This window comes from Lissotriton helveticus, chromosome 5_1, assembly GCF_964261635.1.
Source record: "Lissotriton helveticus chromosome 5_1, aLisHel1.1, whole genome shotgun sequence".
In the NCBI taxonomy this organism is placed as follows: Eukaryota; Metazoa; Chordata; class Amphibia; order Caudata; family Salamandridae; genus Lissotriton; species Lissotriton helveticus.
Window position 1 is genome coordinate 868,772,547 of NC_136065.1, and position 27,583 is coordinate 868,800,129.

Below are 27,583 nucleotides of genomic sequence, written 5' to 3' on the forward strand. Positions count from 1 at the left end.
TAACCCATGCATTCAGTAAGACACATTTAATCTCCCACTCATACAGTCAGTCACGCACCTACTAAATCCATTACCAAACACTCATACATACACTCATTCTACAATATATTAAACATATTTTAATTTACAGGAACACACATTCACTGAATGATGTCATCAGTGATGTCATCAGTGATGTCATCAGTGATGTCATCAGTGATGTCACTGACCATGTCATGGATGATGTAATATGTGACATCATCAGCAGTGGATTGCGGGCGCACGAGTTATAGTGAGTCCAACTAACTATAACGTGGGAATTTAAATGGTTTTGTATGAGTAAAATATTCAAATATTCAGCTAACTATAACGATTGTGAAACCTATGTTTTTTTAACATATATACATATATATATATATATATCCTCCAAACGCCCTTGCGCTCAAGTGTGGCACTCGACATCGTCCCATCAGTGTTAGCCTCTTGCAGCCTGCCAGCCTTGCGCCCAAATTTTTCAATACATGCAGCTGACGCGTTTCGAGGCAATACGCCTCTTCTTCATGAGCTTGTGCACGAAGGAACAGAAAAAGACACCTGTATTATCTTGGCTTCTTTTATTGGACCTGCCTTTAGTGGGGCGTGGTTACCAGTTGCACGTCTTTGGCATGCTGGTAATCGTAGTCCTGCCACAGGTGAGTTCATAGTTAAATCCTATAGTAGGCTCCGCTCCTTCGTGGGATTGAAAGCAGTGAGATACCTTTAGTAGGCAGGGGCTTCGTGCGGGCAGACTTATTTATGCACGGGATCGTGTGCACATCCGGAGAGAACATTGTCCTCCGTAGCCTCTCCAGCTCAGGAAATGGTGCTCCACTTGTTTCACGAGGCTCGGGCAGCCCCGCAGTTTAGTTGTCCTCCAAACGCCCTTGCGCTCAAGTGTGGCACTCGACATCGTCCCATCAGTGTTAGCCTCTTGCAGCCTGCCAGCCTTGCGCCCAAATTTTTCAATACATGCAGCTGACGCGTTTCGAGGCAATACGCCTCTTCTTCATGAGCTTGTGCACGAAGGAACAGAAAAAGACACCTGTATTATCTTGGCTTCTTTTATTGGACCTGCCTTTAGTGGGGCGTGGTTACCAGTTGCACGTCTTTGGCATGCTGGTAATCGTAGTCCTGCCACAGGTGAGTTCATAGTTAGATCCTATAGTAGGCTCCGCTCCTTCGTGGGATTGAAAGCAGTGAGATACCTTTAGTAGGCAGGGGCTTCGTGCGGGCAGACTTATTTATGCACGGGATCGTGTGCACATCCGGAGAGAACATTGTCCTCCGTAGCCTCTCCAGCTCAGGAAATGGTGCTCCACTTGTTTCACGAGGCTCGGGCAGCCCCACAGTTTAGTTGTCCTCCAAACGCCCTTGCGCTCAAGTGTGGCACTCGACATCGTCCCATCAGTGTTAGCCTCTTGCAGCCTGCCAGCCTTGCGCCCACATTTTTCAATACATGCAGCTGACGCGTTTCGAGGCAATACGCCTCTTCTTCATGAGCTTGTGCACGAAGGAACAGAAAAAGACACCTGTATTATCTTGGCTTCTTTTATTGGACCTGCCTTTAGTGGGGCGTGGTTACCGGTTGCACGTCTTTGGCATGCTGGTAATCGTAGTCCTGCCACAGGTGAGTTCATAGTTAAATCCTATAGTAGGCTCCGCTCCTTCGTGGGATTGAAAGCAGTGAGATACCTTTAGTAGGCAGGGGCTTTGTGCGGGCAGACTTATTTATGCACGGGATCGTGTGCACATCCGGAGACAACATTGTCCTCCGTAGCCTCTCCAGCTCAGGAAATGGTGCTCTACTTGTTTCACGAGGCTCGGGCAGCCCCGCAGTTTAGTCGTCCTCCAAACGCCCTTGCGCTCAAGTGTGGCACTCGACATCGTCCCATCAGTGTTAGCCTCTTGCAGCCTGCCATCCTTGCGCCCAAATTTTTCAATACATGCAGCTGACGCGTTTCGAGGCAATACGCCTCTTCTTCATGAGCTTGTGCACGAAGGAACAGAAAAAGACACCTGTATTATCTTGGCTTCTTTTATTGGACCTGCCTTTAGTGGGGCGTGGTTACCAGTTGCACGTCTTTGGCATGCTGGTAATCGTAGTCCTGCCACAGGTGAGTTCATAGTTAAATCCTATAGTAGGCTCCGCTCCTTCGTGGGATTGAAAGCAGTGAGATCCCTTTAGTAGGCAGGGGCTTCGTGCGGGCAGACTTATTTATGCACGGGATCGTGTGCACATCCGAAGAGAACATTGTCCTCCGTAGCCTCTCCAGCTCAGGAAATGGTGCTCCACTTGTTTCACGAGGCTCGGGCAGCCCCGCAGTTTAGTTGTCCTCCAAACGCCCTTGCGCTCAAGTGTGACACTCGACGGTTGGGCGAACTGCAGCGCAAATGCTCGCTCTGATTTTCTGGGCCCACTATGGGTGAAGATATGCTTAAAAAATCAAGACAAACATGCAGGACCTACTATAGGAAAGATTATGTCTCTGGATGGAACTACCGCAACCAGCATGCAATTTGGAACATCGAACATTGAACGGCCCACTGAGGGCGTGGCATGAAAAGAACCAATTAAAAGAACCAGAACTGCCTACATGAGTCTTCTACAAAGCGACCTCTGATGATTGGCAGCAGCCATGAAACGCGTCAGGTCTATTAAAATAACCAGAACTATATCAGCGCCAGCCTATGCTTTGAAAAAATGACCGGAAGGTACAGCTTGCTAAGAGTGCGCTTTCAAAAGCTTTCGGGCACTTTGTTTGACAATTAATCACGCGGCAGCACTGTCGCGGAAAGCGCACCGTCCTGACACCCCCAAGGAAGCCGTGTTCGGAACCGGATCCGGACCAATACGGTTGGGCGAACTGCAGGGCAAATGCTCGCTCTGATTTTCTGGGCCCACTATGGGTGAAGATATGCTTAAAAAATCAAGACAAACATGCAGGACCTACTATAGGAAAGATTATGTCTCTGGATGGAACTACCGCAACCAGCATGCAATTTGGAACATCGAACGGCCCACTGAGGGCGTGGCATGAAAAGAACCAATTAAAAGAACCAGAACTGCCTACATGAGTCTTCTACAAAGCGACCTCTGATGATTGGCAGCAGCCATGAAACGCGTCAGGTCTATTAAAATAACCAGAACTATATCAGCGCCAGCCTATGCTTTGAAAAAAATGACCGGAAGGTACAGCTTGCTAAGAGTGCGCTTTCAAGCACTTTGTTTGACTATATATATATATATATATATATATATATATATATATATATATATATATATATATATATATTACCTACTGGCGGTCGCCAGTAGGTATATATAGTTATGATTTTTTCCCTATGGGATTTTTGAAAATTCTATGTCTAATAACTTTGGCGTTTGTGGACGGAATTGGCTGAAATTTTCTGGAAAATGGAACATTTTGTTTCTGAGCAGCCCCTGAAAATTTGGGGGGGGTTCGTCCAGGGGGGGCCGAGAAAAAAGGGGGGTCCCAAAACGTGTTTTTAACATTGAGTTTTCCATAGGGCGGTTAGCCTCACTTTTAGCCCGAACGGCTGAATGGATTTGCACGAAACTTGGCTAAATTGTAGGGACTGGTAGCCCGATGTGCCTTTTGTAGGTCTCAATATATGTGCTGTAGTGGATTTTGAGAAATTAACGTTCAAAAAAAGATATATATCTGTAAGCGCGGACCAGGCAGCGCCCCGGTTCGCGGACCTTAAGCGTACCAAAACTTCGCGTAGCGAAGCTGATTGGCTCTCCGGTGTCTGTCAACATTCTAAACAGTCCGGAGCGGCCGCCATCTTGTCTCTCGGTAGGATCGAGAGACAAGAGGAGGCCAAAACAAAGGGGGAAATAACCATAAGGGGGCATAGTAGATCCTCGCTGACCCCCTAGGTTTAATGTGGAGGTTTTAAAAGGGCCCCGCGGGGCAAAAAAAAAAAAATTTTTTTTTTGTTTTTTTGCGTGGGTAGCGCCCGGTACGCGAACCGGGAAGCGTTCTGGGGAGCGTACTACAATGAAAAATGAATGATAGACTTTTCAAATGCTGTATGTTAATTGATTGTTGGATTTGTTGATTATTTTTTATTTTCTTTATCTTCCCAGGGAGCGACCCGGTACGCGAACCGTTGAGCGCCTCGGTTCGCGGACCTTAAGCGTTCCGGGAGTCCACCATTTTGTGTTTCAGTCGAATTAAGATACAAGATGGAGGGCAAATAATGTTCAGAATGGGTAGAAGGGGGCACGGTAGAGTTATCTTGACCCCCTAGGTTTTCTGAGGATGGCTGAGGAGGCTTATATGTGCGAAAAAAAAAACATTACGCGGCAACGCGATACCGTCACTATGTTGATTTCTTACCGGTTCGCGGACCGGATCGCGGAATCAAATTGAGCTAACGGGAAGCTTCCCGGTTCGCGGACCGGGAGCGAAACAAAAAAAATATTTAAAAAAATATTAATAAACATATAAAATATATTTTTGGATTTAAAGAAGAATAAATTTTACAGCTATAGATATTAGCTTTTAAAAAACCAATGAAATTCATTGAAAAAACCATAGGTTATAGACCATATATAGTTAGGAATTAGCATTTACAAAACCTTGAAAATTCACTGAAAAAACCATAGGTTATAGACCATATATAGTTAGGAATTAGCATTTAAAAAACCTTATTTTACTCACACAAAACCATTGAAATTCCATATATAGTTAGTTGCACTAACTATATATCGCGCACCCGCAATCCACTGCTGATCATGTCACATATTACATCATTCATGACATGGTCAGTGACATCACTGATGACATCACTGATGACATCTCAAATGACATCACTGATGACATCACTGATGACATCTCAAATGACATCACTGATGACATCACTGATGACATCTCAAATGACATCACTGATGACATCACTGATGACATCTCAATTGACATTACTGATCACATCACTGATGACATCATTCATGTGATAATACGATGAACCTCTTCAGACTCTAATATAACCTTAGATACACTCAGTGTAAACAGACACTCATAGACTGTCACTCATCCATGGAGTTACTCAGACACTTAGTCAGTCATGCAAAGAATCAATCACACCTCCATTTCCTCAACTATACAGTTATACACACCTTACTTATTCAAACATATACTAAAACATATTTACTCACTTATACAATCCTGGATACAAGTTCACAATGATCCATACAGCCACTCACACATTCACTGGCTCTTATGCACAGTTATTTATATATGTCAACTCTCACATGTACTGTGTTTTACATATGTACTTACTTTGACATGTAGCACTGAGATATCCATTCACTCACCAATACACTCATGCACACAGTCAACCGCCCATACAGCTGTTTCCACATGCACTTTTGAACCCATACATCTAGTCAATCAACTGCTCACACATCTATGCAGAGAGTCATACACCTCCCAGCCACCCACACACACACTCAGTCTCCCATACAAATGCTTGGGCAACCAATCAATAACCCATACAGTTAATCATATAGCTAATGATCAACACATGCAGCAGTTTACAGAACAACAGACATAATGATGCACAAATTAAGACAGTTTAGTCACTAACCCATGCACTCAGTGAGACACATTTAATCAGTCACTCATACAGTCAGCCATGCCCCTACTAAATCCTTCATCAAGACACTTATACATCCACTCATTCTTCAATATGTAAGACATATTTTAACTTTACAGAATTGTACAGTCACTGGATGTAGTCATCAGTGATGTCATTTGAGATGTCATCAGTGATGTCATCAGTGATGTCATTTGAGATGTCATCAGTGATGTCATCAGTGATGTCACTGACCATGTCATGAATGATGTAATATGTGACATGATCAGCAGTGGATTGCGGGTGCGCGATATATAGTTAGTGCAACTAACTATATATGGAATTTCAATGGTTTTGTGTGAGTAAAATAAGGTTTTTTAAATGCTAATTCCTAACTATATGGTCTATAACCTATGGTTTTTTCAGTGAAATATATATATATATATACACACAAAGTACCCTTAGCATCTGAGAGTCCTCCGCCTTCCAGGCTTCCAATGTAACGTGCCTTTCCACTCCACAAACAAATAATTGCCCGACGCGTTTCAGGGAAACATCCCCTTCCTCATGGGCTGCTGAAAGAAACACTGAGGTGCACCGTTATCAATTAATGACTTTTTATTCAGCCAAGCCCCCAAGAGGGCGTGTGCTTAGTGCACCGTCCATCAAAGATTGCTGGGACTTGTAGTTCATAACGGTGCTCATTATTATTACTACCTTAGAGTAAGGTCGAGAGATCATTCAAAGTTCATGCACTGTCTTCATCTGCCTTCAGTAGGCTGTGTTGTGGTTCAACTCGTTAAAGCAGCCAAGACAGGGGCAGAAGGTACACCGCCGGCACCCTTCAACAGCGAACATATCCTGTGTGTACAAACATAGTGTCTCTCCTCAGAGACAGGAAAGAGCTACGGACCAACCGTAGACTACAACACATAACCCCCGGCAGAGAACCACACCAAACCTGTGGTTCTCACTAGAGGGGATTTCCCACAACAGCAGGAAGAATGTGGACAAAAGAGAATTATCTTAGAAGACTCCGCAGGACCCGTAAAAACTCCGGTGCCAGAGCAGCTCTACAATAGCCAACAAGTACCCCACATAGGATATGGCACATCCCCATAAAAACATGGGACACCTCTTGAGCCAAGCTCTTAGACAGAGGACTAAAAAGAAATGCAGAAACAGCTGGCCAGCTGTAACAAAAGAAGGACAAGGTGGCGAAAAGCCATCCACTCTATACGTGTAATAACATCTTGAACCCAGAGACTGAGCACCAGATAAAGCAGTGACAATACTGCAACTAAAAGCAAGTGTCTACAATAAGGACTATAAACCATGGAACTCATGGAAACCCAGACAGGAGATGTTGAACCGCGAAGTCAGCATGTCTGTCGAACAGGGTGACCCCATCAAAGGGCAAATCCCTAAGACAGTCCTGGGCGTTAGCAGGGAAACAAGCCATTGCGCAGCCAGGCATGGTGGCATCGAGCAACTAACCAGGCCATGGCAGACAAAGAAAATTGTGCCATTTCCCAGCCATCACAAATTAACTGTTCCAGGTCAGTCCGAGGATCCTCTGGAAGAGCGGGAAGGAGGCGCTCGACCGAGTCCAAAGGGCAGAAGTAGCCCGTGCAAACACGCCAGACGTGTCCAGTGATCTAAGACCTGCACTGGTGGACGCAAAGACATGGCGGGCACACGACTCCAACCATCGAGATTCCCAAGTGGGAGGGAGTAACGGAGGAGGGGCAGAAGGCAGCAAGACCAAAGCCGCCTGAATCACCAGCCCTTGAGCCCTAGGGTGGAGAAACAAACAGACAGGGTGTTCTGGAGCGGGGCGATGTCGATGTGCAATAGCACGATCCACCGGGTCCCCGGAAGAGAGCCTCACCCAAGTCCCCAGAAGAGTGTCATACAAAGACTCACCAAAAGGCAACAATGGCTCTACTTCTATGGTGCCCTGGTGGAGGAAATCCAGCTAGGGATCAGAGGGCAGAGAGACTGAGGGTGGCTGCACTTGTAAAATGTCCGTAGCCCTGCGAACCGCCCTTGCAAAAGCCGCACTAGCCACCATGGCCATTCGAAGTGGCGACAACAGGTCATCCATGGGGACAAAACGAGGCTACTCCTGCCACCAAAATGTGGGGGCTCTACAGCCTGAGTACATCCAATGCCCTGCCTGTGCATGGGGTCTCGCCCAGAAGGACAGCGAAACAACACAGCAGGTGGCAAACCCACATGGGCCTCCTGAGATTCAGCCTCCACAAACCGATAAAGGGCCGAGGATGGCACCGGCGTCGTCTCGACGTCAATGAACTCCGAAGGAGCCTCGTCTGTCCGGCGTCGATACGACATCAACTGAGGTGGGAACTTGCGGAGGGGACCGGAGTCGACTCTGAGTCGAGGACTGCGCCGCAGCCTCAGCCGGCATCGGGAGCCTCACAGGGATGTGCGGAATTGACATGGAAGGCTTGGATGAGCGAGAAGGATGACCCTCCGGGCTGTGTCCCGATGTCACAGCGACACCGGAGTCAGGGTGCCTGACCGGCGCCAAGGGCGAACCCGCCGGCAAAACCTCGATCTGAGCCCCTACCCTCTCTATGGGGCTGAAGGCGCACCAGGGAGAGGGGGTGACCCAAAAATGGCTAGCAAAGCCCGAAAATAGGCCTCCATCTGGGCCGAGTCGCCCCAGCTCCAGGAAATGGTGGGTAAGCGGGGGCCGACTCCTGAGGGCCCGTGTCTGGTGGAGACCGGGAGCAGCGTGCCCCTCCGTCAAGTGAGGTCAGCGATCTCCGTGACTTCTTTTTATTGTGCTTACCTGCGGCAGGAGATAGACGTCCGTGGGAACGACTCCACGCCCTGTCCCGAACAGACCCCCGCGCAAAAAGGAGAACGGCGGAGGGAGGACTCCGAACGGGACATCCGGGCAGACAGCAAAATCCTGCGCTGTTCCCGCAGGGACTTCGGCTTCAGCCCGCGGCAGGCGTCGCACTCCTCTGAGTTATGGTGGTCTCCCAAGCACCACATACAGATCATGTGTGGATCTGTCACAGACATCTGCCGCATACAGGATTCACATGCTTTGAAGCCAGAAGGCATCATAAACTGTTCCCGGACGCCAAAAGGTGTTGAGAAAGCCTAAAAACAAAAAAAGTCCAGAGGTAACCGCTACTCCAGATCTGCGTTGGGACATCAAAAAGAATAAAACTGACGTCAGCATGCCGGTAGGGGGGTCTTATATGGCTCCATTGGCATCACTTCCGTGGACGACATCAGGACTGAGCCGGGCGACACCACCCCCCTCGCACAGAGGTACTGCTGGGGAAAAAGTTTTCTGGATCCAGTCTGATGCCTGGGGAAATTCTAAGTTAAGGAGTATGTGGCTAGATGTCTCTATCAGCTTTCCTTCTTAACAGCAAATGGTAGAGACCTACCCAAAATGAAATCTGTACTTGTACCCTCCCTGTTATACGCTGACGACGTAGTATTACTGTCTTGCACGGCTAAATGTCTTACGGGACTTTGATCTTTTTGTCAAGTTCATGGGCTATATAGAATTGAAATACTAACATTTCAAAAACACACTATGTGGCATGTGGTAAGCAGTCCTTGAAAACCAGACCCATTACCAAAGGGAAGGTGATCTCTAGGGTGGCTGACTTACCATATTTGCGGTTACCTTCCACCAATAGAATAACTGGATGCCCTGCCTAATGCTGTACACGATTTAGTCAAGAGTGTGGAGCTCGCTTTAGGTTTGCTCTTACAGTGGATGGTAAACCTATCCTACCATTGCTGAAAGTCTATAGACTGAAATGTCTGAGTGTGTTGTATAGGGAGCTATTTGGGGGCAAAAAAAGAGAACGGACTTTGCTGGAAATTGCTAGATTTGGGCCCTAATAGTTCTACTCTCTTTGTTCAAGAGTCTTGATTATGTGGAAGATCATGCGAAACTTGCTCAGTTGATTCTGTGAATTGCTCTGTAGTCTGAAGGCATACTGCTTTTAACCAGGATGTGATTGAAGATTGCCTTTGGTGTACATCTGGCCACCAGATCCAGTGGCTGAACTATATTAGGGCTATTGCTTCGTCCTTGGGTTGCCCAGAATTGTTTTCTAGCCCCCAGTTGTTAAAAAAAGGTGACAGGAGGTTAATTAGGGAACTGTTGCTTAGCCATGCCAAGGATAACAGAGAGAATAAGGCTCTGGAAAAAACAGCCTCTAGATCCCTTTTGCTTCTGAAAAAAATGCTGGCCTGAACCTTACTGATCTTTAAGGCACCCTTGGGAGAGATCGCTCCTCATTAAGTTCCTTTGGGCACTATTCGTCCATTTAATTGCTTTCGTCCTCTAAGTCGATTATAGCGTGTCCCTGTGAAGGATGCTCACTTCAGATACTGGAGCATTTGGTTATATTTTGCAGGTAGTCTAAATCCCTGCTCCGTAGGTATCTTTTACCTATTTTAAAGTCTATTGGCATTCATCAGTACAGGCCGGCTTTTCTTTATCGGCTGCTGCTAACCGATCACAATATGTCTTTTGCAGTTTCTTCCTTTTTTAAAAGTACCCTTTACTAGAACAAATGTATGACTTCTTATTGTGTGGCAGGTTCTTTTACCTTAGGGTTGACCTGTTTTTTATGAAGTATAAGGGTTTTTATTTACTCTCAACTTTGGTTTTATTATTGTTATCTTTTGCTGTTCTTTTTATTATATGTTATATATTGTATGTGGAAATCTTTTAAGATATATTATCTCCATTCAAACTTGTTTTATTCTATACAAATCAGTTTAAATACACTTCTCAGAGGTATAATTGTGGCTTTTCTGTACCCACATCCTCTATGAGGTGGAAACTGATAACCGAAAACCTTTTTAAATATGAACAACATGGGCATCCACCTCCGTACTGATGTTATGCTCAATCGTTAACGGGTAGTAGAAGACCTTCCTTCTTAGACGTATCCATGACACACACAGCTTTTTACCTTTTTTTAAATTCATTTTAATTGAAAAATTAAGCTTTTTTTTAAGCAATCCTGGCACTAGAGCACGGACCTTCGGGCAAATAACTCAATCAACACATAAAATACCTAAAAAGAGACTGCTTTCAGATTTCTATGATTTATAAGCAAGAGAAGTCCCTGGAGATCGCCGTCCTCTGGCATCTGCAGAACGATGGTTGTAAGCAACTGGGTACTACTTGCCCTCTTAAAGTAGGTAAGTCCCTTGAAAGGCATTGGGCCAACACTTTTTAAACATTATCATGTAATGAAATTGCAAACGGAGAGAGAAACTAAGAAATAAAGCTGAAATAAGTTATCTGGAGTAGAAGAATGAATATGCTACTTACCAGTATGCATCTGTTCTTGGCATGTAGGGCTGCTAACATTCATATCTTAGCATTAGATCGCCGCCTAGTGTTGGGTCCGGATGATCGCACATTGTTGTCCTGGAAGAGTCTTCGAAGTATCCTGAGATAGGTGGCTCCTCCCCTGGACTACAGTGCGCATGGGCATCGGCTCCATCCCCAGATTGTTTTTCGCCATTGTGGCAGAAGATGGAGTGAAAAGTGTAAAGGATGTCCATGCTAATGATTGAATACAATAGTATATCTGCAGCTGCGACAGGCACCGGGGAGGAGGGTGGGCGATATGAATGTTAGCAGCCCTACATGCCAAGAACAGATGCATACTGGTAAGTAGCATATTCAGTTCGAGGCATGTGGGCTGCTAAATTCATATCTTAGCATAGAATACATAGCAGTCCCTCCATCAGCGGCGGTTGCCCGTGCCAGCTGCAGAAACCTGAAAGAGTGTCTTGAGAACAGCCTGTCCTACAGCAGCTTGCTGCTTGGAATGTACATCAACACAGTAGTGTTTGGTAAAGGTATGTGGTGTAAACCACGTGGCTGCTCTGCAAATGTCCTCTAAAGGAATGTTCCCTAGGAAAGCCATGGATGCCCCCAATTTGCGTGTGGAGTGCGCCCTTGGGGGTATGGTTAGAGTGCGCTTGGCCTTTTGATAACATATTTGGATGCACTTAACAATCCACCTGGCTATTCCTGCTTTTGAAATGGGGTTGCCTTTGTGTTGTGGTGCGAAGGCAACAAAAAGTTGTTTTGTCTTTCTAAAGGGTTGTGTCCTGTCTATGTAGTACATCAACGCCCTCCGTACATCTAATGTATGGAGCATTCTTTCCGCTACCGTTTGTGGGTTTTGGAAGAATGCCGGCAAGTCAATAGTTTGGTTGAGATGAAACTGTGACACCACCTTCGGAAGGAATTTGGGGTTAGTGCGTAGCACTACCCTATTTGGATGAATCTGAATGAAAGGCTCTTGGATTGTGAGCGCTTGTAGCTCACTAACACGCCTCAGTGACGTAATAGCTATTAGGAAAGCTACTTTCCACGTTAGGAACTGGAGTTCACACGAGTGCAGTGGCTCAAAAGGTGGTCCCATCAGTCTGGTGAGGACCACATTGAGGTTCCACACCGGAGCTGGTGGTGTTCTTGGGGGAATGACTCGTTTCAGACCTTCAAGGAAAGCTTTAATGGCAGGCTCTCTGAAGACAGAGAGATGCTGCCTGTTTTGAAGATAAGCCGCTATGGCGGATAGATGTATCCGAATGGAAGTGTACGCTAGATTGCACTTGTAAAGATGCAACAGATAACAAATGATGTTAGGGATAGATGCGTCTAGCGGGTTGATGTCATTAGCAGTACAGTAAATGACAAAACGCTTCCATTTTGCAGCATAGCATGCTCTGGTAGTTGGCTTTCTTGCCTCCTTGATGATGTTCATGCATTCTGGAGGCAGGTTAAGGTATCCGAACTCTAGGACTTCAGGAGCCAGATCGCCAGGTTGAGCTGTTGCGGATCTGGATGCTGAATTTCTCCATGGTTCTGCGTCAAAAGTCTGGGCGTGAGGCGCAGTCTTTGATGCGGCACCACTGAGAGTTCGAGGAACGTGGTGTACCATGCTTGGCGCGCCCACGTTGGAGCAACCAGGATGAGAGTCATCGCGTGCTGCCTTAGCTTTCTTGCCACCAGCGGTATCAGAGGGGCTGGCGGAAAAGCGTACGCAAATTTGCCTGACCAGTTCATCCATATCGCATTCCCCTGCGACTGTGGGTGAGGGAACCTGGCGGCAAAGTATTGGCATTTTGCGTTTTCTTTTGTTGCAAACAGGTCTATCTCCGGATGACCCCACTGCTGGAAGTACGGGTGGAGTACAGATGGGTGTAACTCCCACTCGTGCATTTGATGGCTGTATCTGCTGAGCAGATCCGCCATCTGATTGTCCTTGCCCGGGAGGTGTTCTGCCATGAGGAAAATGTTCCTTTGAATGGCCCACTTCCACATGCTCTGAGCCAGATGAGACAGCTGTGGCGAGTGGGTGCCTCCCTGCTTTTGAATGTAGTACATCGCGGTCATGTTGTCCGTCCGGACTAACACTACCTTGTTGCACAGATGTACAATGAAGGACTTGATTGCCATGAAGATTGCCATCAGTTCCAGATAGTTGATGTGCATCTTCTGTTGCTGCGTCGTCCATAGTCCCTGCACTGTGTAAGTGAGCAGATGAGCTCCCCAACCCTGGAGAGATGCGTCCGTCGTCAGGATAATCTGTGGCACTGGCTCCTGGAACAGTCGGCCCTTGCAAAGGTTGTGTGGAGTCCACCAATGCAGAGAGTCGTATGCCCGACTGGTAACCAACACTAGGTCTGTTAAATTTCCCTGAGCCTGTGTCCACTGATTTGCTAAGCACTCCTGGAGCGGGCGCATATGTAACCGTGCGTGAGGGACTATGAAGATACAGGAGGCCATCATGCCTATCAACTGCATGAACACTCTGGCTGGAAGCGAGTGTTGTGGTCTGAACTTCTGGATTAGAGACTGCATGCTGTCTATCCTGACTTGGTTTGGTTGAGCCATGGCCGTCAGGGTATTGATCGTCGCACCTAGAAACTGCCGGACATGTGCCGGCTGAAGATGCGACTTTGGGTAGTTCAACGAGAAACCTAGATTGTGAAGGAGGTGAATGGTAGTCGACATATCCGCGGCGCACTGTAGTTCCGACTTGGCCTGAACGAGCCAGTCGTCCAGGTAGGGGTAGACATGGATGTTCTGCCTCCTGAGGTGCGCTGCTACTGTCGCCAGACACTTGGTAAACACCCTCGGGGCTGTGGTGACTCCGAAGGGTAGGACCTTGAACTGGTAATGCTTGCCTTGGATAGTGAACCTGAGGTATTTCCTGTGGGACGGGTGTAGTGGAATGTGGAAATAAGCATCCTTGAGATCTAAGGTTGCCAAGAAGTCCCCTTGGTTTAACAAGGGGAGAATCTGTTGCAGTGTAAGCATATGGAAATGTTCCGACAGTATGTACAGGTTGAGGGGACGTAGATCTAGAATGGGCCTGAGAGATCGGTCCTTCTTTGGAATAAGGAAGTACAGGGAATATACCCCTGTTCCTTCCTCTCCCACTGGCACGAGCTCTATTGCGCCTTTTTGCAGCATCGCCACTACTTCCTGCTGCAATAAGTGCAAATGCTCTGCGGACATAGGCCGTTGCCTTGGTGGATTGTTGGGTGGAGTGGACTTTAACTCTAGACAATAACCGTACTGGACAAGTTGTAGCACCCACCTGTCTGTGGTGATGTTTCTCCAGACGGGCAGGAACTGCTGCAGTCTCCCCCCGACAGGTGTTAAGTGGTCGGGGGGCAGTGACAGAGAGTCACTGTTTGCTTGGGGTAGAGGAGCGGGAGCTGTTTCCTCTGCCGCGACCTCTGTTGCTGTTATTTCTGTAACCTCCCTTGTTCTGTTTTGTGAACGAGGATTGTGCTCCACCTTTTGGGAATTGAGATTGTTGACCCATTTGTCCTCTGGTGACTCCACGTGCACCTGAGCGACGAAAATTGTTGCCACGAAACTGTTGTGACTGTAGGGCCCCCATGGACTTAGCAGTTTGTGTCCTTTTTTATCTTTTCGAGGGTGGTGTCAACATCTGGACCAAACAGTCGATCAGGATTGACTGGCTGATTAAGGATGGTTGTCTGAATATCAGGTTTAAACCCAGATATGCGGAGCCAAGCCTGTCGTCTCAGCATGACGCTAGTGTTGATCGCCCTAGCTGCTGTGTCTGCGGCGTCAAGTGCACACTTGATGGCTGCGTTGGAGATCAACTTTCCTTCCTCTATAAGCAGTTTTGTGCCCTCTTGAAACTTTGGAGGCAGGTGTTGTACAATCTGTTCTAGGGTGTCATAATGCGCCCTATCGTAACGTGCTAAGAGTGCTTGTGTATTAGAAATACGCCAAAAGTTGGCAGCTTGTGCAGCTACTCTTTTGCCCCCTGCCTCTAGCACTTTGGACTCCTTATCCGGGGGAGGAGCTTCACCCGTTGTTTGGGAGTTGGCCCGTTTGCGGGCATTGGCGACCACCAGGGAGTCTAGCGGCAACTGTCCCCGAATGTATGCAGGGTCTGCAGGTGCTGGTCTGTACTTTTTCTCAATACGTGGATTGACCACTCTCGCCCTAGTGGGTTCCTTAAAGATGTCCGCAGCATGTTTGAGGACTCCCTTGAGCATAGGCAGTGTCTTTACAGTCCTCTCAGAGACTGAAAACGTGTCAAAGAGAAAGTCTTCTTCAACCGGGTCAGCATGCATGTCCACATCATGATTAGCAGCTGCCCTCTCAATTAGTGCATGAAAACCTGCAGAATCCTCTGTTGGGGATGCACGTGCACTGAAAAGCTGTGGGTCTTGCCCCACACCTTGGGTGCCTTGGTCACCAATGTCATCATATGCATCTGTGTGTGCATCTGGTTCATTTACTGGGAAGGTGTATTGGTCCTCCTCATTGTAACCCTCACCATCAGAATGGTCTGGTGAGGGAGTAGGGCTTCTTCTTGGAGGAGGCTGGATAGGCTCTATGAGGGTAGAAGCGTCCAGAGGAACTTTTTTCTTCTTTAGTGGGATAACATAGGAGTCTAGAGGCTCTGATGTGATCCTTCTTTTGTATATTGTCAATTTGCCCGTGTTGGCGTCGATGAAGTGCTCAGAATCGTCCTCGGATTCGAGTTCTCGACTTGAAGGTACCCCTGCCGTAGAAGAATCCGCCTTCTTTGGCGTCGATTTTGTAGAAAAAGCCTTCGGAGCCTCTTTCGGCGGCAGAAGGAAGAGAAGCTTGCTTTTAGGCTTGGCCGGAGCATCCTTCGGCGTCTGAGGCGACGGCAACGGAGCCGACGCAGCAGCGGCCTTTTCCCTGATTCTCTGCAGCGAAGCGGCGATGGGAGACGCTTCATCCACAGTGGCTTTTGGCGCTGACGAGGACGTCTTGACCTTCCCCTCGGATCCGACGTGATGGTGGCCCTTCTGAGGTTTGGGCGCCGATGCCGTTGACGCCGACCCAGAGTCCTTGGACCGATGCGCAGACGTGCCAGCAGTTGATCCGTGCGCTTGAGCCGGTTCCGTATCCACTACGCTGCTGGCCTTGGCGTGCTTAGACGGTGTCGCAGCGGTTGATCCGTGCCGACCACCCTTTTTAGAGGATCCCTCCTCCTGCGCCGATTTCGTTCCAGCGGAATCGATCGACTTCTTCGGCTTCTGCGGACCGGAGCCCGACGGAGCCGATGCGGCAGCGGGTGCAGTATGTTTTTGTGGGCCGGCCGCCATTTTAGGGACGCTCGAGTCCATAAGTTTCGGTTTCGTTTTCGGGTCGGCCATTTTAGGTGTCGTCGACACCGCAGGTTTCGGTTTCGATCCGGCTTGCCCAGCAAGTACGTCCGTGGCCGGGCCTGATGGCGGGGCCGTGGCTTGCGGCACTGGGTCTTGGGTAAGGCCACTTGGCGATCCCGTGACCCGATCTTGATCTTCGAAACCTTCGGGGCATAGCTCGTCTCCAGAGCTATCTGCCGCGGCCCCATAAATCTCTTCGACGTCCCCTACCTCGTCGACGTATTGAAGGTCTTGACCCGCGACTCCGTCGTCGTCCTCCGGATCCGCCTCGACCTCCGTTTCGGGTGGGGAGATTTGGAGAAGAGGACCCTGTTCATCTTCTTCCTGGTCGCCGAAGATGTTTTCTGGATCGGGGGCCGCTTGTCTGGCCTCCAGGCGCACCGCGCGCCGAAGCTTGAGAGTCTTTTTCGACCTGAATTGAGCGCAAGCCTTACACTTGCCGTCGTCATGGTCCGGTGAAAGGCATTTGTTACAGACCGGGTGGAGGTCTATATGTGGGTACTTGGACCCACAGAGCGGACAGTACTTAAACGGACTCCGCTCCATGCTGTAAAGTTGTAGTCGTGTCGCGATGAGAAGGCCTCGATGTTCGAAGAGTGTAGACTCCGTTGAATCCGACTTCAAGAGTTGGAAGAACCCGAGACCGTGCGCGAACAATACCGACGCTAGAAAATACAAGGCCTTTTGGCCTGAAAAAGTTAGTTTTTCTCGGTTCCGACAAAGAGAAGTCGGGACCACATCCGAACCCAATGGCGGAAAAAAACAATCTGGGGATGGAGCCGATGCCCATGCGCACTGTAGTCCAGGGGAGGAGCCACCTATCTCAGGATACTTCGAAGACTCTTCCAGGACAACAATGTGCGATCATCCGGACCCAACACTAGGCGGCGATCTAATGCTAAGATATGAATTTAGCAGCCCACATGCCTCGAACTGTATACAACTCACATGGAGAGCTGAGTAACGCTCATTCGTAAACAGTAGGCTGTGCAACAAGAGTGGCACTTATTTTCGTAAAGTGCATTTTCACATGGTCAGGTTTATTTATTCTCATTTACCCTCAAGAACATGCAGAACAACGTGTAAGCCCAGAAGTCCAGCAAATGTAAGTTCCAATTAAGAAAACGGAGGATCAATGAGGTTCAAAGATACTACCTAAGGGACAGAGAAAATAAAAAAAATGGAGAGATGAGCCCAATTCTAATGTTTGCAAAATCAATAGGGCACATGCCTTGCACCGCTGTGTAATCTGAAAACAGATTTCCGTACACATTTCAAAAACATTATACACTAACAGTGCTCTTACCAACCAGGAGCCCCTCATCATAAGGCTCATGAGTGCTGGAGATCTACTGACTGCAACTGCAGACAGCGCCGTCAGGCCGACACTGCCTGCGAAATACATGTAAGTGGACTGGATCCTGTCTTTTACATACTGAGGCCATATCCTGTGAAAAGAATATTTTGTAAATCAGAATAATATGTATTAATAAACCAATTAGTTCGCCAATGTTGCACCACCGATTGAAACTTGCAAGCGTTCACCATCTAAAACAATCTCTTTAACTGACCATGCAAATATAACTAGTGAGATTAGGACCAATTGAGAGAAACAAGTATATTAAACGGCATTCTCAATTAAATAAGCTAGAACTCAACATTACCATTGTCTTACACCACATACACCACCTATCTACAAGTCGTCGATACGGCATCTCTGCATAGGGGTAATGAGATAAGGACTCGACCTATCAAAGGTCGGAAAAATGGAGGGATTAGAGGCCCAATATAGTACACTTACATCCTTCAGGTGATATGTTTGCTATTTTGTGATCAAACCAACATGTCAGACAGGGTGGAAATTAACATTACGTGTGGTAGAAAATAATTAATGGAGGCACTAAATTAATGCAAAAATATTGAGGACTCTTAAACTAGTCGAGCACAACAAACAATTGCCAGCAAGGAGATTTCCAGACTACCCCACTGATCACGGATATCTGCTTAATTTCAATTTGTCATTTGAATTTTCTTTAATGAAAATAGCACATATAAGCAGTGATTAGACATTTGATAAAAAGGTTTTGAGACAGATAAGAGAACTCACATGAACGGAAACAAACATAAGTACACTTGAAAGCTCTCAACTGGCTACCTTTCGAAGCACGAATCCAGTTCAAGATGGCATGCTTCACCCATAAAGCAATACACAACAAATCTCCAGTCTATCTCGCCCAGAAATTCACGCTTTCGGGAGGGACACGCTCCTCCAGGAGCAAAGCGGATCTACTACTGAAACCGGCACGTTTCCGTAAGAAAAGAACTTATGACCGAGCATTCTCAGGGGCAGCAACGAGAATTTGGAAAGCCCATCCCCCCCCCCCCCCCCGACATGAGAATTCCATCCATCGCAACATTCAACAAGCATTTACAATGCAATGGTCTCGGCAATATTATAGGTAGAGCTATTGGCATTGCTCATTTTTTTTTGTATCCCTAAATAAATGGCACTGTCATTTATATTGGCAATAGCTTAATTGCTTGCATATGCAAGACCGATTGCATTAGCAGAGAGAGAGAGTGAGGTAGTGAGATAGAAAGAGAGTGAGGTAGTAAGATAGAGAGAGTGAGGTAGTGAAATAGAGAGAGAGTGAGGTAGTGAGAGAGAGTGAGGTAGATAGAGAGTGAGGTAGTGAGATCGAGAGAGTGAGGTAGTGAAAGAGTGAGGTAGTGAAAGAGTGAGGTAGTGAGGGAGAGGGATGTTCTGAGGTAGTGAGATAGAACCAGAGAGTGAGGTTGTGATGTAGTGAGATAGAGAGAGAGTGAGGTAGTGAAAGAGAGTGAAAGTGAGTTAGTGAGATAGAAAGAGAGAGAGTGAGGTAGTGAGATAGAGCGAGAGTGAGGTAGTGTGTTAGAGCGAGATAGTGAAGTTGTGAGGTAGTGAGATAGAGAGTGAGGTAGTGAGAGAGTTCCACTTTGTGGGGCTCATCAAATATCGGTCCCATTTTAAGATTCGCATTACTGTTCCATCCTGGATGATCCGTACCTTATAGCGAGTATTTCAGGCTCAAGATCCAGAAAGCGCCCCCCCTCAAATGTCCGCCCTAAGATTGATGACCCCCTCGCACAACCCTGGAGGCAGATGCGGCCGAGCAGGGGGGAACCAGGGGGAGCGGGCCTATGAGCAGGGAGAATAAACATAGGGAGGGAGGGCCGTGCACGGAGAAAGGAGAGCGCGTGGAGAGGGAGAGATACGCGAGGGGGAAAAGAGGAGAGAAATGATGAGGGACGTAAGGGCAAGGGCGAGGCAAAAGGCAGAAGAGAGGAGGGTGTGGCGCAACAGCCAGAGCTCGCGACTATGGAGCTGGGGAACCAGCTCGGCGTCTGCACAACATATGTGATTCTGGACAAATCACTTAATCTCCAACTATCTACAGCGCTGAGAAGAGGCAGATGCGGCCGGGCAGGGTGGAACCAGGGGGAGCGGGCCTAGGAGCAGGGAGAATAAACAGGGGGAGGGAGGGCCGTGCAACGGAGAAAGGAGAGCGCGTGGAGAGAAAGATACGCGAGGGGGAAAAGAGGAGAGAAATGATGAGGGAAGTAAGGGCATGTGCGAAAGGCAGAAGAGAGGAGGATGTGGCGCATCCCAATCACGTTGTTTTGATTAAGTTTGCCGTAGTGGTGGGTTCTCCAGCCTCCCTGCCCTGCACCGGCAGCTGCTGCCTGCCGGGATAAGATACATCAATATTCCACTATGGCGGTTGCTAATCGGGTACAAAATACAGACTTTAGGATCCTGCTTTTATTTCAATAGGACAGCTGATAATCGTGCATAGAACGCTAATTATAGGATTCCATATCCTATTTCTATTTCATCATGGCAGTTGCCAATCGGGCATAGAACAACAACTATGGGATCCCACGTCCTATCTCTACTTCAATCGCCACTCTAGCGGACCAGAAACGCGTCATGTAGCTAAGACGCGAGGGACCTTTAATAAAAACGGGTATGTTTCTCCTGCCGTTCGTGGATGCAATTTACAGGCCGGCTGTTCAGAATATGGCAAACTTGTGAATATAAAGGTTGGTGCAAAGAAATGGTTGTGCCATTTTATTTTACGGTCTGGGAGATGTATACCTAAACCATATGTCTGGTTAATGTACTCAATTCCTTACATGTATATCTTAATTGGCGATAGCCGGGATGCACAGAAAACAGCAACACGAGAGGGGACGGAAGGAGGGGGCAAGGGGGAGACGGACACAAGGACAAGCACAACGAGGAACGGCTGTTTTGATTAAGTTTGCCGTAGTGGTGGTTTCTCCGGCCTCCCTGCCCTGCACTTTATGCCTTACCTCCGCCATAGTTGTCGTGCCGAGGGTCACATTGCGGGTCACCGGGAGAGCCAGGATGCACAGAAAACAGCAACACGAGAGGGGACGGAAGGAGGGGGCAAGGCTCGGACTGCCTCCGCCTTCTGCACGGGTCTTCCAGCGCCGCATCTCGTGCCGAGGGTCACATTGCGGGTCACCGGGAGAGCCGGGATGCACAGAAATCAGCAACACGAGAGGGGACGGAAGGAGGGGGCATGGGGGGCGGACACAAGCACAACGAGGAACAACGAGGAACGGCTCACCTTCACTGCGGGTGAAGAAAAAATGGCGGCCGCAAGCTTCCGAATTTTTCGGAATCGGGGCGAGGTTTTGTGGTTCTGAGTGACAGACTACGTCACTGTCTAAAGAACAGCAAAACTTACGCCCCCGAATCTGAAAGAGACTGGGCTAAATTAGAGTGACGCATCTCTCCTCCAATGGCTGGCCTCCGTTTAGGAAGCCAGCCAATGGAGGAGAGACGGGCAGGGAGGCGGGTTAAACCGCACTACTAAGAAACATTAAATCTCCGACCCCAGACTGCGCAAGCGCAGCCTTTAGGTCCTCGACCTAAAAAGGAAGCAAAATTGTTTTATATGAGGACATTTCTTCCAATACCCTACAGCTGAATTATGTATATGTCATGCTGCCCTGCTGTTCGAATGTTCACACAAGCAGCTAACTGTACAATTTTTGGACTTGTATATTCGTGTTTGTCTTATTGTGTTGTATAGTTCTAGAGGCTTAATGGTAGTCTATCTGTTGAACACTATATATGTGGTTATACCTTACGTAATTGTAAATGTCGCAAACCAGTAATGGCTCAAAATATGTAAGGGTCGGGGTGTTTAAATGCTCCTGTAAAGCGCTCCGATACCCTGTACAGGGTCATGTTCGCGCTATAGAAAACACTAAAAATAAATAGTAAATAAATAGATGTTAAATATGAATTGATTCACATAATTAGCATACAGAGGGCTGACAAAAGACATTGCAAAACAGTTGCTTCATATAAAGCATATAAAAAAAAATCCTGATTATGTAAGGGCATTATCTGAACATTACGAATCAAAGCCAGCAAAATAAGTGGCAAGAACCAAACTATAAACAGCAAACAAGACATACACAAGAAGTAAATCGGAACAGGAATGGGATATCACAGGATCTCTATGACAATATCTCACTTAAGAAGATTCAGGTACATTCACTTGAGTTAAGATTTGGGTAGAAAGGCATCCTGTTTGCCCGAGAGAGGTATTTGACTTTAAACCTGTCAAAGTTGAGGTACATTAATAGCTTTAGACATAAAACTCTCTCATGCACCCCAAGGGTATACAGAGAACTTCAACATAATTATCAACTGCTCTGCATGGTTTTCAAGCCCATAACCAGCAAAAAATGCATCAGGAGGATATCCATCTATTATTGCGATGTACTAGATTCCCAAGGCCCATAGGAAGTCCACCACCGACTTGAAATACATATATATCCTGTTTCTGGCCAAAAGGGGTGCTTAAGCTTGACTGTTAAGTGCAGCAGGTCACCAAGTGATGCTGAAGTGCGAGAGTATCAATCAACATTTTCTCAACTTTTTCTAATGCATTCGGGATAAAGGGTTTCATGGAATTCTTTAGAATGCTGATGTGTTGAAAGAATGTGGCCAGAGGCCTTGGCACTCTAAGTGTTCACAGATGTGCCTAGAACCCATGCGAGAAAAGTAAGTTAATATCAAAGTGGATTAGATTAGTGAACACAAATGGTTGTAAATATGCCACGATTTCATAGGTGTCCACTGGACTTCAGTTTGTGTTACAAACACGAGTACCCCAAGCATATGGCAAATGACTGTTTAGCCACACTTATAATCTCATATGAGGTGCGCATTAGGTACAAAGTGAATGCACAATGTCTTTGTTTCCTACTAATGTGATCACTTTTCGCCATGCTTGTGAATTTGATATCTGTTAAAGAGGAAATGTGCTCTTAAATGTCAAGTCTTGCCATATTCTCAACTATCATGGATTTCATTGTCGATATGGCCCACCAGAAATGTACTTCACTTGGCTGCAATTGGGACTTTTGCAAGTTGACTGTGAAGTGGATAACAATGTAGAATATTAATGGTTTGGTTTGTGCTGCACTGACACTAATCAATTAAAATCTCCTTCACCATTAAGTTAATGAGAAATGGGCACACCTAAAAAGCTGTGTTCCTTATGTGCTGTAAGAAGCGTTTGGTGAAAACTCCTGGTGTGAAATGTATTCTGAATCACTGTTAAGGAAATCGATAATGGAATACATCATCTGCAAAGCAGTTGAAACCCTGTTTGTTCTTTCGATTATCTATCAAGTTAATTGGTGCATGAAAATAAGCTTCTTACAGAAAGGGAGCAGCATCTAGTAATGAAGTCATTTTGAATTTAGTAATGTGAACACCATTATCGAAGTCGAGAATGGGTTGTAAGGTCTCATCTTTCCTTAAAATACAGGATTACACAAAATACAACCAGGATAGGTTACTACCACTTTTACAGCACCCATCCTGAACAGTAGTATCTCAATCTCCTTCCACAAGACATGTAAATAGCTTATATATGATACTGTTTGTCTTTGGAGTTTTCCACAAATTCTATGCAATACCTATTAAGAACAGATGGGAGTACCCACTTGTCCAGAATTAGGGGCTCATTAGGATGGCGGACGGACTTGCGTCCGTCCGCCACCCTTGAGGAGGAGGGAACGTCCGCAGGGGCTGCGGCGTTCCCTCCGTGCTGATTAGGATGTGACCGCCAGGGTGGCGGTCACATCCTCTATTTTTAACATTGCGGCGGGTGCAGCTTCAAGCTGCACCCGCCGCAATGTTAACAAGCATTGAAAATGCAATAGGTCTCGCAATAGAAGAGTTTTAGATTTTTCGTTTTGCAAATGGATGAGTGGCGTTGCGTGGATGAGTGGCGTTGCGTGGATGAGTGGCGTTGCGTGGATGAGTGGCGTTGCGTGGATGAGTGGCGTTGCGTGGATGAGTGGCGTTGCGTGGATGAGTGGCGTTGCGTGGATGAGTGGCGTTGCGTGGCTGAGTGGCGTTGCGTGGCTGAGTGGCGTTGCGTGGCTGAGCGGCGTTGCGTGGCTGAGCGGCGTTGCGTGGCTGAGCGGCGTTGCGTGGCTGAGCGGCGTTGCGTGGCTGAGCGGCGTTGCGTGGCTGAGCGGCGTTGCGTGGCTGAGCGGCGTTGCGTGGGTGAGTGGCGTTGCGTGGGTGAGTGGCGTTGCGTGGGTGAGTGGCGTTGCGTGGGTGAGTGGCGTTGCGTGGGTGAGTGGCGTTGCGTGGGTGAGTGGCGTTGCGTGGGTGAGTGGCGTTGCGTGGGTGAGTGGCGTTGCGTGGGTGAGTGGCGTTGCGTGGGTGAGTGGCGTTGCGTGGGTGAGTGGCGTTGCGTGTGTGTGGCGTTGCGTGTGTGTGGCGTTGCGTGGTTGAGTGGCGTTGCATGGTTGAGTGGCGTTGCGTTGTTGAGTGCCGTTGCGTGGTTGAGTGGCGTTGCGTGGTTGAGTGGCGTTGCGTGGTTGAGTGGCGTTGCGTGGTTGAGTGGCGTTGCGTGGTTGAGTGGCGTTGCGTGGTTGAGTGGTGTTGCGTGGTTGAGTGGCGTTGCGTTGTCAGAAATATCCATCAGATGCTATAAGTATAGGAATCCAAAGACAAACAATCATGGATACATATATGCTTGTAACTGACACATGGCAACTTGAGATCTATGCCCTAAGCAGATCTGAGTCATTTAAAATGGAAAAAAAGCCCTTGCACACAATTCAATCACGATTAGGCAGTGAGTACAAGTCACACTCCCAGAAATGAGCTCCTCATTTACAAACAGCTAACTTCTGATATTTTCCTTGAAGGATTGTGAAAAAAGACTGCAACTCCCAGAATACATTAGTTGTAGAAACTGACATCTGGTAAGCCAGATTTAAAATGTGAAATCACATATTGCAGAGATAACCTCTGCATTAGACGACCGATTCTATTTGTGTTGTACTTAGTCCCTACTGCGCTTAAAAAGACACAGAAACTGTCATGCGGAGCTAGAATGTAAGTATGGCCATACATGCGGCCACTGAAAAGTAACAAAAAACGGGTAAAAAACAACTACGAAAAAATGAACAATGATAGGTCGGAGGCTTAATGGTACCTTAACAGGAATACATGTTTTCCAAGTGAACTGGGAGCTGAATCCCACAGAGCAGCAAAGGGCAGCTGAGCAGTTTTCAATTAGTGGTGGCGGGAGATTTGCAGGGCGGGGCTCTGGATAAATGCCCCCTCTCGCAATTGCTTCAGAACGGTGGACAAACCTGGTGTCACAAAGGGATCTTTGACCTCTTACAGGACCTGTTGGTATTTCCAATTTCCTCATATAACAAGGCCCTAATGTTGCAAAGGAAGTCGGCAGATACTGCCGAATCAGAGGGAATAAAAACCACTAGACCCATAACCTCCCGAGGTCAAGAGGTTACAGCTCCAGGGCCTCAACATGTAAGGTGGAGCACTAAGAGGATGGTTTCAGGTGGCCTTAAATTACCAAAATGTGGCTAGTCGCTGGCAAGAGGAAAGGAAGATAGGATCAGCCTCAGAGTCGGATATAACATACATGAATGCAGCACGCAAATCACAGGAACACAGTCAAATTAAGCTGTCCCTTGCAGTCCATTGTTCAAAAATCCTTGCAACGAGTCGTGCGTGCCTCATCAAAAACACATGCTAAAACATATATGCTTTTGGCTTTTTCAGTGTGGTGGGGATAAAAAAAAATCCTGCACCAAACAATTGGTACTCTGCTACTTGAAAAAAAGATAAAAGTTATTTTACTTTAGCGTCGTGTAGATTTTTAGTCTTCAGGACGGCGGGGAGTTATGCCCGACAAATCTAGCCCCATTTATTAGACCAATAAAAAATACAAACGTTTAGGACACCCCTGTAAAATCTGCCAGCACTCGTACCTTCTTGATTGGATAAAGGCAGTGACGCCGTTGTATTTTTGAAGCTCCGTTAACTGGACATGCACTAACAAGTGAAAGCGGGATGTAATTAGGGGGGAGGAGAAGTCTGGGCAGGCAGGATGACTCAGGGGAGGGGGCGGCTTAAATTACCAAAATGTGGCTAGTCGCTGGCAAGAGGAAAGGAAGATAGGATCAGCCTCAGAGTCGGATATAACATACATGAATGCAGCACGCAAATCACAGGAACACAGTCAAATTAAGCTGTCCCTTGCAGTCCATTGTTCAAAAATCCTTGCAACGAGTCGTGCGTGCCTCATCAAAAACACATGCTAAAACATATATGCTTTTGGCTTTTTCAGTGTGGTGGGGATAAAAAAAAATCCTGCACCAAACAATTGGTACTCTGCTACTTGAAAAAAAGATAAAAGTTATTTTACTTTAGCGTCGTGTAGATTTTTAGTCTTCAGGACGGCGGGGAGTTATGCCCGACAAATCTAGCCCCATTTATTAGACCAATAAAAAATACAAACGTTTAGGACACCCCTGTAAAATCTGCCAGCACTCGTACCTTCTTGATTGGATAAAGGCAGTGACGCCGTTGTATTTTTGAAGCTCCGTTAACTGGACATGCACTAACAAGTGAAAGCGGGATGTAATTAGGGGGGAGGAGAAGTCTGGGCAGGCAGGATGACTCAGGGGAGGGGGCGGAGCGGGGAGAGCGGCATGTGGATTGTACAACAGACGGAGGGCATTGCTGTGGGGAGGGGGTGTAGGAGAAATGCACAAGGCGGGCAGGGGAGGGGGCGGAGCGGGGAGAGCGAGAGCGGCATGTGGGTGTGAAGAAGCCGGGCCTTTGAAGTGAAGCTAAGCTTCACTTCAAAGGTGTCGGAGGAATGCGGGCGGCTGTGCACGCGCTTTTAAGCTCAATGCACATGCGCATTGAGCTTAAAAGTCACGGGCACTGCAAGGAATCGCCACGATTCCTTGCTTGTTAGTTAAAGCGTGGTTAGGCCGCAATAGGCTCGCAAGCTCGATGCGCATCGACAGGCGAGACCTAAAAATGCATGTAAAAATTTACATGCACAAAGCGGCAGGCACCGCACGGTGCCTGCTGCTTTGTGTACGCAAATGCAGGGGGGTACCATAGGTACCCCCCATGTGCACCCCCTACCCCCCATTCACCCAGGGGGCCCGCAACGGGCCCCCAAAGTGAATGTCCGTATGCTTTTCCATGGCGGAAATGCCGCCGTGGAAAAGCATTTTTACACCAACATCATAATATGGCGGACGGTGTCTCATAGACACCGCCTGCCATGTTATAGCTTTTCCGCCGCGGTTGGAAGCTGACCGCTGCGGAAAAGCGGCGGACGGAATTCCAGACCCACCAGCCATCCTAATTTGGCGGTGGGTCTTTGGAGGCTCCGCCGCGGTTTTTCCGCATCCTCCGGGCCGGCGGACACTTCCGCCGGCCCGGAGGATGCGGAAAAACCGCAATGCTAATCGGCCCCTTAGTGTGTGAATTCTTGATGTTCTCTCAGCCTTCCACCAGCAGCACTGCTGAAGACTATAGGAATTGAGACCCAGTTAAGGCCAGGTCCAAACCCTTTGGGGCTCTGGTCAAATTAGTAGCATTTGCTGAAAATGGTCTATGGCATGGAAAGTGTGTGTTGTGATCAGAAGGTTGCATAAGTATGACCTAGCTGCTGTTAGAAATAATTGTTGAAATGCCATTTTTGTTCCTTGGTACCACTGGATGACTGATTAACCCCTCAAAACGGGGTTACCTTTCGCAGTGCTCCTATTGCTTCGCACTATGTACAGTTTTTAATATGAAGAAAGTCATTTCCAACTACCTTTCATAAGAGATTTACCAATTATG

At 47.4% G+C, this 27,583-nt stretch overlaps 1 protein-coding gene across 2 annotated transcripts in view; it reads right to left on the reverse strand.

Moving 5' to 3' along the window:
- The window catches only part of GHITM (growth hormone inducible transmembrane protein), a 296,117-nt gene that overhangs the window by 169,266 nt on the left and 99,268 nt on the right, over window positions 1-27,583 (reverse strand). For both annotated transcript variants that reach the window (XM_078643354.1, XM_078643353.1), the window contains exon 5: window positions 17,657-17,798. In XM_078643354.1, the coding sequence (XP_078499480.1) occupies window positions 17,657-17,798 (142 nt within the window). The remainder of the gene's footprint in view (window positions 1-17,656; window positions 17,799-27,583) is intronic.